This window comes from Euleptes europaea, chromosome 11 (genome assembly GCF_029931775.1).
Source record: "Euleptes europaea isolate rEulEur1 chromosome 11, rEulEur1.hap1, whole genome shotgun sequence".
NCBI lineage: Eukaryota > Metazoa > Chordata > Lepidosauria > Squamata > Sphaerodactylidae > Euleptes > Euleptes europaea.
The window spans coordinates 12,384,377-12,402,703 of NC_079322.1; the positions used below are offsets into that span (position 1 = coordinate 12,384,377).

The 18,327-nt window shown below is 46.8% G+C and overlaps 1 protein-coding gene across 1 annotated transcript in view; it reads right to left on the reverse strand.

Annotated features, from left to right (window-relative positions):
- Nucleotides 1-18,327, reverse strand: part of ABCA13 (ATP binding cassette subfamily A member 13) — a 271,361-nt gene that overhangs the window by 136,751 nt on the left and 116,283 nt on the right. The window contains 3 exon segments of the mRNA XM_056857874.1: nucleotides 7,009-7,117; nucleotides 16,210-16,231; nucleotides 18,062-18,180. Coding sequence (XP_056713852.1) covers nucleotides 7,009-7,117; nucleotides 16,210-16,231; nucleotides 18,062-18,180 — 250 coding nt within the window.

The window sequence follows — 18,327 nt, forward strand, 5'->3', positions numbered from 1 at the left end:
ATTTCCGAGCTGCCCGAAGCCACCCCCATCAGGTCGTCCAGAATAACCAGGCTTCTCTTATTGGGAGGCAGCAGGTCATCATTATGCAAGCTTGAGGAGAGCCCCTCCACAAACTTTATAAGGGGAAACTTTACTTGTAATTCGTCATACAGGGGTTGGTGACAGGAAAAAAAGCCAGGCTATATTATCGGGGAACGCAGAAAGCATCGAGCGGGTATGGGTGAGCAGGTTTTTGATAAAGTATGATTTACTGCAGTTACTAGGACTCGCCAGGATGACCGAGAAAGGATGTTTCCAGCGCATGTCCATTCTGCGTTCGGAAAACCAGAGGGCCGCTTCACCCTCCCTTTTTAAGCCCGCGCGCCGGCCTCCCACCCTGCCTCCTACCCCCTCCACAGCTTGGGCTGCACCCTTCTGTGTCTATCGAGCTTCGGAGGCCCTCTCTCCCCTCTGCCTGCCGAGACCCGGGCTCCTCACACCCCACTCAGAACCTTGTTTCTATTGGGGGTGCTTTTTGGGCCCTAATTCCTCCGTGCCACCCCGCAGGCCCTCGGGGACGACATGGCCGACACCCCTTTCCTAGGCGTAATCGGCGATAGGTCACTCACTACCCCCCCGCTGACACAAGTGCGGCACTGTGCCCCTAGTGGTAGTTGTTAAAACCAGCTCAAAATTCCACGAAAATCGGCTGGGTGCCCCGGCGTGCCACCTCTGACCTGTGTGCCAAAGATCAGTGTTCTGGCTGGCTCTCTCTGTGAGCCATTTGCATGCTTGATAAGAAGGATAGGAAGCAGTGTGTGTGCCCCGGGGAAGGGAAGGGGCTGGATGCGTTCTTGTCAGTTTGCTGGAAAGCAGAAAAAAACCATGAGAGCCAGAGGACAGAGTTAAAAACAGTCAGAAAAACGAGCCTCTCTCTCCTCCCTCTGCCTCTCTGTCTCTCTGCCTCAGGTGGGGGAGGGGTGCTGCTGCTGGGGGCTCGGGCCACCTGGAACTTGTCTTGCATAAAGCATACTTGCTCTCCGAATCCAACAACGCTGTTCAAACCCTCTTCTAACAAAAAAAAAACAACCCCCCACCACGGTGTCTTCTATTCCTATTAAAAATGGTGTTCACTGTCCATAAAACACAATACATGGTTCTCTTAACACTCTGACCTCCGGGGGCCGAACTCTGAAGTGTGCACAAACAAATACACAGGGGATGACAGGCAGCTGCCAATCATCAAAACCCTGCCAGCCCCAGACTCATAGCCAACACGGCTCAGCCACACATACACACACACTCCACTCTGCCAAGGCCCCAAAGACACACACCCTCCACCCCTAAACCGACCTGTTAAAATGAGCATAAGATCCGATTGAATATAGGGTGTACTATAAGCTACTAGCCTTACTCAGGTCTTGCAAACGGAGGACTGTGGCTTTCTTTATAAAGTCAGTCCATCTCATGCTCCTCTTTTCCTGCTGCCTTCTACTTTTCCTAGCATGATTGTCTTTTCCAGTGACTCTTGTCTTCTCATAATGGGACCAAAGTACCATAGCCTCAGTTTATCCATTTTAGCTTCTAGGTGTAAGAAAGAGCCGTTCCAGTTCAAAAGGGGCAATTTGGCCTAACCGATTCCAAGCTTCAATTCTGGTCACATTTCCACTGGAGTCACTGGAACACCCTACAAAGTCTGGAGGCTTTGGCTTATTATGAGCTCCCCTTCCCATGGCAACAATAAAAGACCTGGAGGCCTTCTCATTCCCAACCTCTTCATAAGCCACTCAGGTCCCTACGGACCTCTTTGCCACCGTTGGAAGGTCCCTCTTTGCCACCGGTGGAAGGTTTTTGGGGTGGAGCATGAGGAGGGAGGGGTTTGGGGAGAGGAAGGACTTCAATGCCATAGTCCAATTGCCAAAGAAGCCATTTTCTCCAGGTGAAGTGATCTCTGTCAGCTGGAGATCAGTTGTAATAGCAGGAGATCTCCAGCTGGTACCTGGTGGTTGGCAACCCAACTATGGACCCATAAACCCTGGAAGACCACTACATTTTGGTGACCGCAATGCAACCTAATTTGGCTACCACCACATCATTGTTGTCAATAGACAAGGGGAAAAGGAAAGGGGTAGCCAAGGTAGTTAGGAGAGCTGGCATGAAGCTAATGATAAACTGAGCTGTAGTTGCCAAGAGGTTTGGACCCAGCTTCCAATTAGTCCGAATATTCCAAACTGGGAACATCCACCCAAATGTCTTCCAAAATGCAGAGCATTGGCTGTATGACTAGTAGGATTACCAGATGCCAGGTAATGCTGGGCAATTGCCTGCCAATTAAGGGGGCTGCCCACCACCTCTCAGCTGGCCGGGGGGGGGGAAAGCAGGCCAGCTGAAGTGGGGCGATTAATGTCACTTCTGGGGTAAACCCAGAAGGGGACATTCGAGCACATTCCTCCAAAAATGATAGAAACCATCGAGTTTTGGAGGAATGTGCTAGAGTGTCCCCGTCCAGGTTTATCTCGGCAGTGACATTACATGCAGTCGTCCCCCCCCCCCACAGCTTCACCACAACGAAGCTCCTGCCAGTGGGAACAGGGGACCTGGCAACACTGATGACCAGTCAGTACATAACACGTCAGTCTTTCCACAAATTTACTGTGCCTCCTCACATTTCTCCTCCTTGTCTGTCCCCAGAGGCATCAACGTTTTATGTAGCCATATTTCCAAAGAACTCCCTTGCAGAAAGCCATCAGCTGTGCATTTTATGACAGGATATTAACTTGCATCTCTCCCTCTCCCTCTTTGATGTGGCCAGCTATACCCTTGACTCTCTAAAACGTATTAATCTTGACAGAAAAACATCAGCTCTTTTGAAAGGACAACAGATTAACACAAGGGAGTATTAGCGAGCTATTCTGTTGAAAGTTATTTTCAAGACTCTTCCAAAGGATTTGTCAATATAATGTTATAACTTCCCTTGTTCATGCACAAATTACTGTTCATAAATATAAAGTAACTTCTTGATGTTATTGGAGATATTCAATATCACCTACCAACTTGAAATTCAAAATTTTATTCATGTAGTCTTTTTAACATCACTTTTTGTAAACAAACTTCCATAACTAATTATATCCCCTCTTCATCATGAATGTGCAAGAGATCCCCTAAGAATATTTTGGCACCTGCTACACCTCTCTATCAATTTTTATCCTTACCTTCCCCCGAGGAACTCAATGTGGCATAACTGGTTACCCCCTCCCAATTTATCCTTACAACAATCCTGTAAGGTTGGACTGAGATCTTTTATGCATGACTGTTTCCCTTGTTGTCGCCCCTCTGATGCCTTCAGGTCTTTGTGGTGATTACGCATGCCGTTTCTGACCATCAGAGGTTGTCTCACTCTCCTCATGTGTTTCTCTGCGTTTTCAGAGACCTGTTTTATCTTGAACTTGAAAATGCGGAGAAACGCAGGGGGAGAGCAAGGCAACCACTGACAGTTGGAAATGCCATGTGCAATCAACACAGACACAAAGTCTTTGGAGGGGTGACGGCGAGTGAAACAGGCATGCATAAAAGACATGAGAAAGTGACTGGTTCAAGATCATTCAATTAGGGCTGTTGAAAAAAAAATTCAGTAAAATTTGGATTTGGCAAAATTCAGCCCGTTTTTATTCAGGAAATGCCGAAGTCCGAACTCCCCCGCTGCGGGTCCATGCAATTCGGCATGAGATCCGAAGTTCGGGGAAATATTCAGCCGAATAAAGCAATTAAAAACACAATCGTGCCTTTCCGTGGCTCCGGGGGGGCATTTTTGGGGGTAGAGGTCCAAAACTTTCAGCGTAGCTTCAGGGGACCCTTCTTGCAAGAACCCCCAAGTTTTGTAAAGATTGGGTCAGGGGGGGCTGAGATATGGGCCCAAAAGGGGTCCCCCTCCTAATGTGCATCTCTGACAATGGGGGTTTGCAATTAGCAGAGCTTGCCGCCCACTCCCAAAGCTCCCAGCCCCAACAAACAGCTGAGCTGCAGGGTGCAAGGGTGGGGCAGGTGCAAAGAAGTTTGCAAACCATGCAAAGCAACACATTTGCAGCCATGCAAACCATGCAAATCAACACATTTGCAGCCATGCAAACCATGCAAAGCAACATGTTTGCCACCATGCAAACCATGCAAAGAAACATGTTTGCAACCATGCAAAGCAACACCTGACACCTGGGAGTTTGCAAACCATGGAAAGGGACAGAGGCAGCTATCTATGCATAAGGAGCAGGAGGGGTGGGATTTCCCCTTTTCCATTGGACTCAGGACCAGGCAAATGCATTCTTTAAGTCACAATTTGAAAACCAGTTTTGAGCAAGCATCAAAATAGACCTAACCGATCTTATGAATGAGGGAAAACCTGAGGACACACAGCTGAAGCCCCCCTCAAACCAGGGAGAGAGAGACTCAGGGGGCACCCCCCCCCCCGCAGAACAGGTGAAAGCCCCCTTTGGCTCCCACCCACCCACAGAAACTGCTCCCTCCCCACACACACAGACTCTGCTTTCCCCCCCCACACACACACACACACAGGTGAAAAATTATAGAGAAAAGCCCCAAAATGGGTCTTACTGTGGATGTCTTCTGTTCCGTCAGGGGGCACCCCCTTCGCAGAACAGGCGAAAGCCCCCTTTGGCTTCCCCCCCACCCACAGAAACTGCTCCCTCCTCACACACACACAGACTCTGCTTTCCCCACACACACACACACACACACAGGAGAAAAATTATAGAGAAAAGCCCCAAAATGGGTCTTACTGTGGATGTCTTCTGTTCCGTCTTCTTCGCACCTGCCCCGCCCTTGCTCCCCGCAGCTCAGCTGTTTGTTGAGGCTGGGAGCTTTGGGCTTGGGCGGCAAGCTCTGCTAATTGCAAACCCCCATTGTCAGAGATGCACATTAAGGGTGGGGAAGAAGACCCAGCTTGGCCACAGGAGAATGCTGCTTACTAACTGACGGTTATGCTGCTGCGCCGAACCCCGAATTTGCCAAATTCGGCTCCCCATTTCCCCGCCTTTTTTGAGTTTGGTTCCATCCAAACTGAAAACCGACGAATCAGGGGAAATTCGGCTGTTTTTCGGTTCGGGATGAACCGAATCGACAGCCCTACATACAATGAGTTTCACGGCCGAGTGGAAATTTCATCCTAGCTCTAGTCGATTCTGGTCTGACGCTCTAACCATTGCACGACTCTTAACTCAAAAACTGACACTGCATGTTCAGAAGAATTTTTGGAGAGAAATAGGCTCTCCAGGGTCACAGGCTGAGGTCTTTCACATCACCTACTTGCCTAGTCCCTTTAACTAGAGATGCCGGGGATTGAATCTGGGACCTTCTGCATGCCAAGCAGATGCTCTACCATTGAACCATGACCCCTCCCCCTTTTTTAGCTTAGCAGTGTGGTCAGACACAACTTATTACCTTGCCCACTTGTATTGGAGCTACAGCCAACATTTCATGTACATCTGTTGAACAAAATCCAAGGATACATTTTTTTAAGTTGAACTTTACTCTCTTGATCATTCTACTCTGCCCTGTTACTTTGAACTGTAGCTTCCAGACTGTAATTGGCATGAAAATTATACAATGATATGCATTTATCTTACTAAAGCATTCTAAAATCAATGTCCCAGCGTTATTTCCAAAGGCATCTGTGGATGTCAGTCATTCAGTTCTCAATGATTTTCTCTCTTTTGAGCAAAGCCATCCTTCATGCTACTGCAGATCTTCATCAGTTTATTGCCTCTCCCCTTTTTCTTTCTAGGATGGCACTCTACAATTGTTTTGTCCTATGTAGTTGGACAAATCCACCAATATGCTGTTTGTGCTGTTGTAAATTTGTTCATCAGTACACTGGCGTTAACCTTCCACCTAGTTAATAGTTACACATGCTTGCATTTTCATTGATATGAAACCTTACCACCCAATGCTATGCATGTTCATTCATAAATCAAACTGTAGTGAGAGAGCATCACTCCAAAGTAACTGACCACAGGATTGCAGTATTACACTCCAATACCATGCATGTTTATATGGACATAAATCCAAAACCATTAACTACTGAACAAAGTAAAAGTCGAGTCAAGATGCCCTGTGATTTCAGAGGTGGGGAGAAATCACTTAGGCCTTTGCCCCCAACCAGAGAAGCAAGGGCCAATAGGAACTCATGAAATCACATAAAACAAGTCTGGAGAAGAGCGCTCCATATGAGGGGCGGGGGAGCCAATCTCAATGAAATTAGTAAATGTGACTATTTTGGCAACAGATGGAAGCCTATAAAGTTGCTCACAAGACAGACTTTCCTTGCTTTCTCCTAGACGAGCTATTAAAATGATGGGCATACCTCATCCAAATTGGCCAGAGTCCTAAGAATTACTTGGGTTCGCATGTTTCAGAAGGTAGCCATGTTGGTCTGCAGTATAACTGCTAGATTTGAGTCCAGGAGTTACTGGACTCGAATCTTGGGTTTGCATGGCTTGAATTTTTCTACCCTTCCTCTCAGCAGTAGATCTCCACAACACAGACTGTAGCTGCAATATCTCTAAGTTATAGGATTGCTTGCCATACAGCATAAGGGCTGTTTGTCCTCCAGAGCCCAAGTTGCTCCTGGTCTCGCAGACCTAGTACTATGGCTCCTTGGCCATCATAGCATGACCTAAAAGAAATGTAACTAGTTGAGATTTTATACGTTGCTTGATAAAACGTAAGGGCACAGGCTGCTCTTCATCTTTTATGTAAGACACAAGCTCTTTTACAATAACTATGCTTTTTTATTTGCAAGGGACTATTAGACATAATTATAGGAGTCCCCCAATGTACAATTATTCAATAAAAAAACACTATGGAACGATAAAACATTAACTCATTTGTGTTCTAAAGGTTATGTTTGTTGTTTTCTAAATCCCATATATATATATATATATATATATATATATATATATATATAGATAGATAGATATAGATAGATATAGATATAGATATAGATATAGATATCCATACCATACTGTTTCCAGTCCACTTTTGAAGGCAGATTCTTCCATAGAATAAGGTTGTTTAGTTGGTTTAAATAAGAAGGCAATGCATGGAATTCTTTCTGATTATACCATACCTAAAACATAGTGATAAGAAGAAAACATTTTAAAACCAAGAAGGACTACATTCAAGAACCTCACCTTCTCTAGATCGAAGTATTGTTTGTTTGTTTGTTCGTTTGTTTCACTTATTGTCTACTATTCTTGCAGAGATAAGGCAACTAAACAAAAACAATAATGAAAAAATTATACTGATAATTCCATAGTTAGCCTGAGACAGGGAAGAATCAGGGTTGGATCCCTGAGACAGCGAAATGAGTTGCTGTTTTTTAAGTTACCGTATTTTTCGCACTATAAGACGCACTTTTTTCCTCCTCAAAAGTGAGGGGAAATGTCAGTGCGTCTTATGGTGCGAATGCAGTGCCGGCCGCCCCGGGAGCCGGCTGGGACGACGCCAGCTGCAGCTGGAAGGCCCCTCCCAGCCACCCAGCACAGGGCAGAGAAGTTTAACCTCCCCCCCCCCCGCTTCCCGGTCCCGAAGGCTCAGCTGCTGGGCGGATCCTCGGAACGGGAAGCGCGGGGGGGGGGGTCTTTAAACTGCTCTGTGCTGCCTGCCCAAGCAGCGCAGAGCAGTTTAACCTCCCCTGCTTCCTGGTCCGAGGCTCAGCTGAGCCTCGGGACCGGGAAGCGGGGGGGGGGTGCGGAGGAGCAGTTTAAAGACCCACCGCCCCTCCTGATCGGGCTTGCCTGACTGGTCCCGATCGGGCTTGCAGCCTGGAAAGGGAGGCTGGAGCCTTCCAAGCCCCACTGTGCGCACGCTCTGATCTCTCAGCGCGTGCACACAGTGGGGCTTTGAAGGCTTCAGCCTCCCTTTCCAGGCTGCAAGCCTGACTGGTCCCAATCCGGCTTGCAATCTGGAAAGGGAGACTGGAGACTTCCCCCAAGCCCTGCTGTGCGCACGCTCTGATCTCTCAGCGCGTGCACACAGTGGGGCTTTGAAGGCTTCAGCCTCCCTTTCCAGGCTGCAAGCCTGACTGGTCCCAATCCGGCTTGCAGCCTGGAAAGGGAGACTGGAGAGTTTCCCCAAGCCCCGCTGTGCGCACGCTCTGATCTCTCAGCGCGTGCACACAGTGGGGCTTTGAAGGCTTCAGCCTCCCTTTCCAGGCTGCAAGCCTGACTGGTCCCAATCCGGCTTGCAGTCTGGAAAGGGAGACTGGAGAGTTCCCCCAAGCCCCGCTGTGCGCACGCTCTGATCTCTCAGCGCGTGCACACAGTGGGGCTTTGAAGGCTTCAGCCTCCCTTTCCAGGCTGCAAGCCTGACTGGTCCCAATCCGGCTTGCAGTCTGGAAAGGGAGACTGGAGACTTCCCCCAAGCCCCGCTGTGCGCACGCTCTGATCTCTCAGCGCGTGCACACAGTGGGGCTTTGAAGGCTTCAGCCTCCCTTTCCAGGCTGCAAGCCTGACTGGTCCCAATCCGGCTTGCAGTCTGGAAAGGGAGACTGGAGACTTCCCCCAAGCCCCGCTGTGCGCACGCTCTGATCTCTCGGCGCGTGCACACAGTGGGGCTTTGAAGGCTTCAGCCTCCCTTTCCAGGCTGCAAGCCTGACTGGTCCCAATCCAGCTTGCAATCTGGAAAGGGAGACTGGAGAGTTCCCCCAAGCCCCGCTGTGCGCACGCTCTGATCTCTCAGCGCGTGCACACAGTGGGGATTTGAAGGCTTCAGCCTCCCTTTCCAGGCTGCAAGCCTGACTGGTCCCAATCCGGCTTGCAATCTGGAAAGGGAGACTGGAGACTTCCCCCAAGCCCCGCTGTGCGCACGCTCTGATCTCTCAGCGCGTGCACACAGTGGGGCTTTGAAGGCTTCAGCCTCCCTTTCCAGGCTGCAAGCCTGACTGGTCCCAATCCGGCTTGCAGTCTGGAAAGGGAGACTGGAGACTTCCCCCAAGCCCTGCTGTGCGCACGCTCTGATCTCTCAGTGCGTGCACACAGTGGGGCTTTGAAGGCTTCAGCCTCCCTTTCCAGGCTGCAAGCCTGACTGGTCCCAATCCGGCTTGCAGTCTGGAAAGGGAGACTGGAGAGTTCCCCCAAGCCCCGCTGTGCGCACGCTCTGATCTCTCAGTGCGTGCACACAGTGGGGCTTTGAAGGCTTCAGCCTCCCTTTCCAGGCTGCAAGCCTGACTGGTCCCAATCCGGCTTGCAGTCTGGAAAGGGAGACTGGAGAGTTCCCCCAAGCCCCGCTGTGCGCACGCTCTGATCTCTCAGCGCGTGCACACAGTGGGGCTTTGAAGGCTTCAGCCTCCCTTTCCAGGCTGCAAGCCTGACTGGTCCCAATCCGGCTTGCAGTCTGGAAAGGGAGACTGGAGACTTCCCCCAAGCCCCGCTGTGCGCACGCTCTGATCTCTCAGCGCGTGCACACAGTGGGGCTTTGAAGGCTTCAGCCTCCCTTTCCAGGCTGCAAGCCTGACTGGTCCCAATCCGGCTTGCAGTCTGGAAAGGGAGACTGGAGACTTCCCCCAAGCCCTGCTGTGCGCACGCTCTGATCTCTCAGCGCGTGCACACAGTGGGGCTTTGAAGGCTTCAGCCTCCCTTTCCACGCTGCAAGCCTGACTGGTCCCAATCGGGCTTACAGCCTGGAAAGGGAGGCTGGAGCCTTCCTCCTAGCCCTGCTGTGCGCACGCTCCACAGAGCAGGACTAGGAAACTGGAAGTGGAGTGCAGTAATCCCTCCACCCAGCCCTGGCCATAATAACCTCTCAGCTGTTGGTCGGGAAGCGCGGTGTGTGTGTGTGCGGACGTTAAACTGCTCTGCGCTGCCTTGGCAGGCAGCGCAGAGCAGTTTAAACCACCACCGCCCCCCTTCCCGGGAGTCCTGGGAAGGGGGGCGGTGGGGAAAAAGAAGGAAAAACTAGGAAAAAGAAGATAAATATATTTTCTTAAAGACGCAGCGGGTCTTTAAAAATATATTTTTTTTCTTCTTTTTCCTCCTTTAAAAACTAGGTGCGTCTTATGGTCAGGTGCGTCTTATAGAGCGAAAAATACGGTATGTTACAGAGCACAAGAGGGCCAGTGGTTAGGAGCAGTGGACTCTAATCTGCAGAAGGGGTTTGATTCCCCACTCCTCCACATGAGCGGCGGACTTTAATATTGTGAATTGGGTTGGTTTCTCCACTCCTACACATGAAACCTGCTGGGTGACCTTGGGTTAGTCACAGTTCTCTCTGAACTCTCTCAGCCCCACCTACCTCACAAGGTGTCTGTTGTAGGGAGAGGAAGGGAAAGAGATTGTAACCCGGTTTGATTCTCCTTAAAAGGTAGAGAAAATTGGCATATAAAAACCAACTCTTCTTCTTCATTTGGGGTCCTGCTACTTTCTGAATGTAACCCTGCTTAGTGACAAAGAAAATGTGCTCTCCCATTAATCAAGACTCTCCACTCTGGAACAACTAAACAACCCATTCTTAAGTATCGGCTTACTCTTTTACATATAGGCAGCCAGTTTTCCCCCAGGTTTTTTTTTTAATTATGAGATGATGTTGACTGACTCATCTTGCCTTAGAAGGGAATAATTTGCAATGTTCCAGTCAGACGTTTTCTGGATTGTAATAAATAAAACAGGAGCTCTCTCATATCCTAATTTCCCATTCTTCTTCATAAAAGTATGGGTAAATGGTACATTCACTTTCACGTTTACAGGTACAAAAGGTCAAAATAGAAGTGTGGTCATTAATTACTGAAAGGTTAATGCAAGGCTCTGCGGGCTGCCCTCGTGCAGGACTAGCATGTTTTATCTCCACTTCTTTAAGCATAAGCTCAATTGACCTTCTTTTGGCTGAAGAGTTGGTGCTAGCAGTTAGAGTAAACCTGACTTTTTCTTCACGTATTTTATTTTCTGTTTATATTCTTCCTGCTAGATCAAGTAATACTGCACGAAACTGGTGTCACAAACAGGTTCTGAGAATGGTATGTTGTGGTTGGAAGCAGCTGCTGTTGTTCCCCGTTCAAGGTCTCTTGCCTCGTTCTCTGTTTAGGCTTCACACCGTGCGAAGAACCGAATGCCCCTTTTGATCTCCTTTGGTCTCCGGAGGGGGGAGGTGGTTGCCCTGACCGTTTATCTCCGTTTAGCTACTTTTATTCTGTAACTGCCTATTGCCTGCATTAGAGTCCATTGGGCTGTTAGGCTTCTGTAACCTGTTGAATTTTCTGAATAAACCTGATTTACTGGACTTTGCATCTCATGGACTTTATTCATGGAATGATCACAGGGCTAGAGCTTACAACTGGGCTTGTCTGGGAGAACTATTTGATGACATCAAAAACAACCATCCAACTACTCCAGTTCTTATGGCTGGTGATTTTAACGCACGAATAGGGCCGGATGATAATACTCTCTTCCAAAATCTTATAGGGAATTTTGATGAATCTTTCTTGAGTTCCCTATGGTATACTAGAACTTCCAGGGACTCGGTAATTAATTCTTCCGGCTTAAGTCTGGCCCAATTCGCTATTCAGAGGAACCTAATAATAGTAAATGGGCGATCGCGGATCGACCCTAATGGAGATTTTACTTTTTTTAGCCAAAATGGTACCAGTGTTATCGATTATTTTCTGTTTCATTAGATCTCTTACCTCTAATCAGTAATATGGAAGTCTGCGATTACATGGACCATCTCCCTATCTCTCTTTCGATCAACCAATTATGTGTTCAACACTTAATACTGTCCTACCATCAAATATTGCACCAATCCCAAAAAGCCCTAGCTCGTGTTTACTGGAGCCCTGAGCTTGATTCCTTGGTGCGTGGCAAAATGCAGCTTTTGGAGGTGACTTCATTGAAAGCTGCCCTCCCTGAGCAAGAGTCTGCAGCTACTGTCTTAAATGTTTTTTTTTCAGATTAATTGATTTATTTAAACCTTTATTTACTAAAGAAATCCCCTCAAGCTTGCATGCTTTATACAAACGAAATTCTTGGTTTAACCACGAGTGTAGACTACTCAAATGAGCAATAACCAGGAAACATAGAGAATTCAGAAGGAACAACACTATTTCAGTATTGAAGGAATTGTTAACTATTAAAAAGAACTACAAGGACTTGGTAAACTGGAGGAAAAAAGAGGCCCTATATAAACATTGGAGGAGCTTGATTACAGCTATAAACAGCAATGATAATTCAACCTTCTGGCAGACTGTGAATTCTTTAAGTAATGGCTATGCCAGAGTCCCCGCATGTATCCTGTCATCGGTCTGGGTAGCTTACTTCAAGAGCCTCTTCTCCTACTCTGGAAAACCAGGGACTTATACCTGTAGCACCTTCTATTTTGTTGAATTCCTGGCCAGATGTGTCTCCTAAGGAAATTAAACCACTCATTGATCGCCTACGCTCAGGCAAAGCCCCAGGACCTGATCTAATTCCCTACGAACTTTTTAAAGTCAACTGCGAATGGTGGGCCAACATTCTTGCTCCTGTATTTACACAAATTAATGCATCAGGAGCCATTCCAAAATCTTGGAGACATACTAATATCATCCCAATCTTTAAAAAGGGTCAGCGCTCTGACCCAAGCTGTTATTGTCCAATCAGCCTTTTGTCTTGCTTAGGCAAATTGTATTCCTCCTACTTATTAAAGAGGCTGTTGGACTGGGTTGAGAGTAATGACATCCTTGGCTGGGAACAGATTGGCTTTAGAAGGGGTTGGTCTGTCACAAACCACTGTTTAGTGCTCTCCCATCTAGCCGAGAAATATTCCTCTCCCCCCCCCCGAAATGGCACCCTTTATGCGGGTTTTATGGATCTTAAGGGAGGTTTTGATACCATCCCGAGGGAGAGGCTATGGTTGAAACTATCACATCCTGCTATGGATAGGAGGTTACTATGGCTTATTCAGCAATTTCATACTGACCTCACAGCTCAGGTTCGCTGTGGCAACCAAGGAGAACTAACGGAGCCCTTTGAACTGGTCAAGGGAGTTAGACAAGGTTGCCTCCTTGCTCCTCTCTTGTTTAATCTATACCTGAATGATATGGCAACCATTTTCTCAGTTTTGCCACCCCACAAAGCTTGCAAGTCATCCCACCCCAATTCTACTCTATGCTGACGATGCAGTTCTCCTGTACCGCACAAGAATTGGTTTGAAAAGGTCTTTGCAAACTTTTTGTGAGTACTGCTCTAAGGAAGGTCTTAAAATAAACCATCATAAATCTAAGATTATGATCTTCACTAAGAGGAGAAAAATGCCTCTTTTTCGCTGGGTATTAGATGGCTTTGAGGTTGACCAAGTAAAGGAGTTTGTTTACCTTGGCATTCTTTTTTCCCATAACCTAAATTGGAATGCCCATCAAAAAGCAGTGTCCAAAAAAATTAAACCTGGGGTTGGTGCTATTGTCAACTTTTTTCACACCAAAGGTGGCAAATATATTCCAGGGGCTATTCAGGTTTTTAACCTGAAAATAACCCCAATTATCCTCTTTGGTGTTGCCATCTGGATAACAGTCATCAATGAATCTATAGATCGTCCACTGCTTCAGTTCTTACGAAAACTCCTAAATGCCCCCCGATGTGTTGCTGGCGTTACTCTTCGTTCCGAGTTTGGCCAAATGTCACTTGAAGCTAGGGCGTGGTTGGCCGCCTTTAAACTCCACCTTAAACTGTGCTTTAGCACTGAGGGGTTCCTAGCTTCTCTGAAGCATGACCCTTTTAAATCCTCATGGCAAAAAATCTTAGATGAGAAACTGTCGTTGTTGGGCTTCTCGCAGGATATGTTGAAAAGCTTTTACCAAAATTAAACAGCATATTAAAGAGCTCGATTATAACAGCACTACTTTTCGTGCTCGTCGCGTCTGTTCATCCCAGTTCTTTGGAATACCCCCTCCACGTGGTCTGCCTGCCTATACATATTATCTGACAACTCCTCGTCTCTGTAGAGCTTTTTGCTTGGCTAGATTGAATGCTAACCCTTCTATGGTAATGCATGGCAGAATTCTGAATATACCATACTCAGACAGGATCTGCCCTTGCTCTTCTGGCTCTATTGACTCATTAGCCCATGCCTTTTTGGAATGCTGCTTTTACGAGGAACTTCGATCGCACTATATTTCCCCCCTTTTAATATACAAATCCAATGCCTCTGTGACTGACATAATGCCTTTTTTTACTAAGCGATAGGGACCCCAAGGCTACATTGTCAGTGGCAAGATTTGTTTCAATCCTTATATCCCTCCAACACTAGATATATGCTGCTCAAGATCAATTGATCAAGGAGCTTCTAAGGGATAAAAGGAAAGGAAAGGTTAATGCAATAAGTTAATACAACATCAGTCAAAAGTCACTTTGAGGCAGTATTTTAGATTATCTGATAGCCTTTTTAAGACTAATACACAATTGTGTTCTGCTAAGGGAGGAAAAGGAGGGAGATTACTCGGCAACAACATGGTTATAATTTATTGTGGCACTGATTATGGGGGGGAGTGTGTTCTGAAGTTATTAAAAATACTAACAAAAGCTACTTGGCAGGTCATGGTGGAACAAGCTGAAATACACTGTTGGTAAAGAACATATATTCAGGAGAACTCAAGATATTGTTATCCATATTGTTTTCATTTGCCATTCTGGTACACCAAGAATGGAAGACATTATAGGGAACATAACAGAATAAAATGGTAAATATATATACTTATGAGGGGACCCTACATGGTACAAGCAAGCAACCCCAATATAGCACCCGGGGAGACCACTGCACCTACCAATTTGTTTCTTAGCACCCACTTTCCTCTTGACTCTTGGGTAGGGTTGTCAACCTCCAAGTGATGGCTGGAGATTCCCTGCTATTACAACTAATCTCCAGGTGGCAGAGATCAGTTCCCCTGGAGAAAATGCCAATAAAGGTGACTGAAACTGAAAATGTCCACTTTGGCAATTGGACTCTATGGCATTGAAGTCCCTCCCCTCCCTCAAAGCCCTCCTCAGGCTCCACCCCCAAAATCTCCAGGTATTTCCCAACCTACTCTTGAGGATAACCCAAGAGTAGGCTGGCCACCCTACTCTTGGGGATAAACTTCAGTGTGTCTTGAATGGCACAGGAAAACAAAACAAAACAAAAACCAGGAAGCTTCCAGCGCCATTAGTTTGGCAAATGGAGATGCCACAAACTTTGTGACAATCATGTTCCGCAGATGAACATACCATTTTTGACAGCCGCATTAATTCATGTGCCTAGCCTTAGATCACCTGGCCTTGTTGCTGTTCAACCTGGGCAGCTGCCAAATAGCTTTGAGGCTGTTCAATAACTATGGTGGTGGTGATTTTAGTCCTTGACATGAGGCGAGTTTTGCATTTACACAGTAGCTGAAACTGACTCTCCCCCCAGGGTGACACAAATATTCTTTAGCCAGACCAACAATGTCAACATTTACTTCCCTTTACCAATACAGCTTCTTTTCCTTGCACTGCCTTCTCCCATCTATATCTCCTTGCCTTTGAGACTTACGGATGTATCCATGCTTCATATCCTTTCATTCATAGAGGTTAGGTAGGCCAAGGCATGACACAGGTCAGCATGAGGGCATGAGAGCCAACATCGTATAGTGATTAATAGCAGTGGACTCTAATCTGGAGAACCAGGTTTGATTTCCCACTCCTCCACATGAGTGGCAGACTCTAATCTGGTGAACTGAGTTGGTTTCCCCACTCCTCCACATGAAGCCTGCTGGGTGACCTTGGGCTAGTCACAGTTCTTTCCAAACTCTCTCAGCCCCACCTACCTCACAAGTGTCTGTTGTGGGGAGAGGAAGGGAAGGTGATTGTAAGCCAGTATGGGTCTTCTTAAAGGTAGAGGAAATAGGGGTATAAAACCAACTCTTTTTCTGTTGTGTGGCCCTGGTCCGAGTTTACCTGGAACAGCTTCAGATGATAACCGCCACCATGAGAGCCAAATGGCAATCCCCAACCCCCAATGATGGTGATGAAAGAATGGAGGGAAAGCAAGTACCAAACAGCAGGAGGCTAGCCACTATTACTTCACTCCACCTGTGCAGTCAGCTGTTGACCAGGGAGCTCAAGTAATTGGAGCAGGACAACATCAGCAAGTAGGTGGTCACCACAATTACATGACAGGTCAGGCAAGGTTCACAATATGAGTGAGAGAGGGGAGAGCCCTGGCTGGGCTGAAAGCTCTTACAGCCAAGAGCCAAGTAGGAACACTGAGGAGAAGGAGAGACAAGGAGAGGAAAAGAGGAGAAGGTGCTGAAAACCCTCCTATCCTAAGGCTCCCAAATGAGCATGGCAGGATGGGTTGCCCCCACCCCCTCGCTCTGTAGTTGTCCATTTTTTTGGAATTCCCTGTTCCTTCAGGCAACCTCTCTCCAAAACTTCCTCTGTAAATGCTTCTATTTGAAATTTCCAAAGCAATTTGCTGATCACACAACTTTTTTTTTAGGAAGGTTACAGCTTTTTTTCTGGGAGAACCAGTGTGATGTAATGTTTAAGGCTTTGGACTAAAGCTTGGGAAACCTAGGTTCAAATCCCCACTTGCGCCATGGAAGCTTGCTGGGTAACCCTGGGCCAGTCATACACTCTCAGCCCTGACCCTGGCAAGTATTTGGAAGGGAGACCTACAAAAAACACCAGGCTCTTGACTCGGATGCAGGCAATGGCAAACTACCTCCAAACATCTCTTGCCTTGAAAACCCTACAGGGTGGCCATATGTCAGCTGTGACTTGACACAAACACCGGGTTTTTCTTATTGTTGCTATTAAGTTTAAATGATCTGTTTTCTGATCTGCAAGATGCTTTGAGTATAATGACTATGTAGGAAGATAGAAAACTGCCTTCTGTTTATCTGCATGTCTATATCCAACCCTTCCTGCAGGGAATTCAGGATGGCTTTCTCTCTTCCCCATTTTATCCCAGAACAACCCAGTGAAGTAGGTTAGGCTGAGAGAGTGTGAGTGGTCCAAGGTCACTCAGCGTGGTGAAGTGGTTAAGAGCTGTGGACTTAATCTGGAGAACCAGGTTTGATTCCCCACTCCTCCACATTAATGGTGGGCTCTAATCTGGTGAACCGGGTTGGTTTCCCCACTCCTCCCCATGAAGCCTGCTGGGTGCCCTTGGGCCAGTCACAGTTCTCTCCGAACTCTCTCAGCACCACCTACCTCACAGGGTGTCTGTTGTGGGGAGGGGAAGGGAAAATCAGTGTATAAAACCAAGTCTTCTTCTTCAGCATGTTTCATGGAAGATTGGAGGTTGAACCTGGATCTCCCAGATCCTAGTCTGACACTCCAACCACTATACCACACTGAGTCCGGTTATAAAGTCCACTGCTGTCTGCATTGATCAATAGCAGTTCTCCAAAGTCTCAGGCAGAGCCCCTTCCCTGCATTGCTACCACAGAGCTTTAGCTGGAGATACTGGGGATTTAACCTGGGTCCCCATACATGCAAAGCTATGACTCGGCTATGTTTTATTGCAGATAAGTAACTAATACATGCTTAGTAAAATGTATTTGACTCAAAAATTGACTCTACAAAGCCTAATGATTCTTCAAAAGCTAAGGACCACAAATGAGATGTTACCATTGTATGGTTTGTATTTTGAAATGTGCTGCTACTTATGTTTCACTACAATGGTTTGTAGTTCATAAACTAAAGGAGGGAGAAGCATTTGAAGACAGAGTTTCAGTAAAAGAGGGATGAGGTTATAGATCCATAGAACTTACTTTAGCTGTGGGCTGTTGGTGTGTCTTCTTGACTTTTGTGATCTGTGGTTCAATGGATTCTCTCTCTCCAAAAGACCAGCCTCCAAATCTGATAATGCAAAAGAAGAAGACAGCAGATTGTAAAATGGCATCTATTGGTTTCCTAGTACGGTGTGAAATGATATTAAGAACTGCCATATTACCAGGCCATCCACCTGCCCATCAAATTAAGAAACAAAGTTCTGAGAAGTAAAATAGAAATGACCACAGACTGCCCACGCACGTCCACGCAAACACAGAGCCGTGAGGAAAGTTCTATAAAATATTTCGGTTTACCTTGCTTTGTTAGAAGGCCTGATTAAGTACTCTTCAGTGTTGAGGGCTGAAAGGTTGTACAAGGTATACCCTTTCTTGTTCCTCATGTAGGGGGCAGAGATATTGAATGGTGGATATTTCTGAAAAACCACATACGTCAATCCTCTTTCGGAAGTCAAAGCATTTTATTTTAAGCTACAATTTTAAATTCCCGCTGGAAATTCTATGCCTTGCTTCTCAGCCCCGTTGAATCTTTTTCTAACGGTGCCATCCTAAGCAGAGTTACA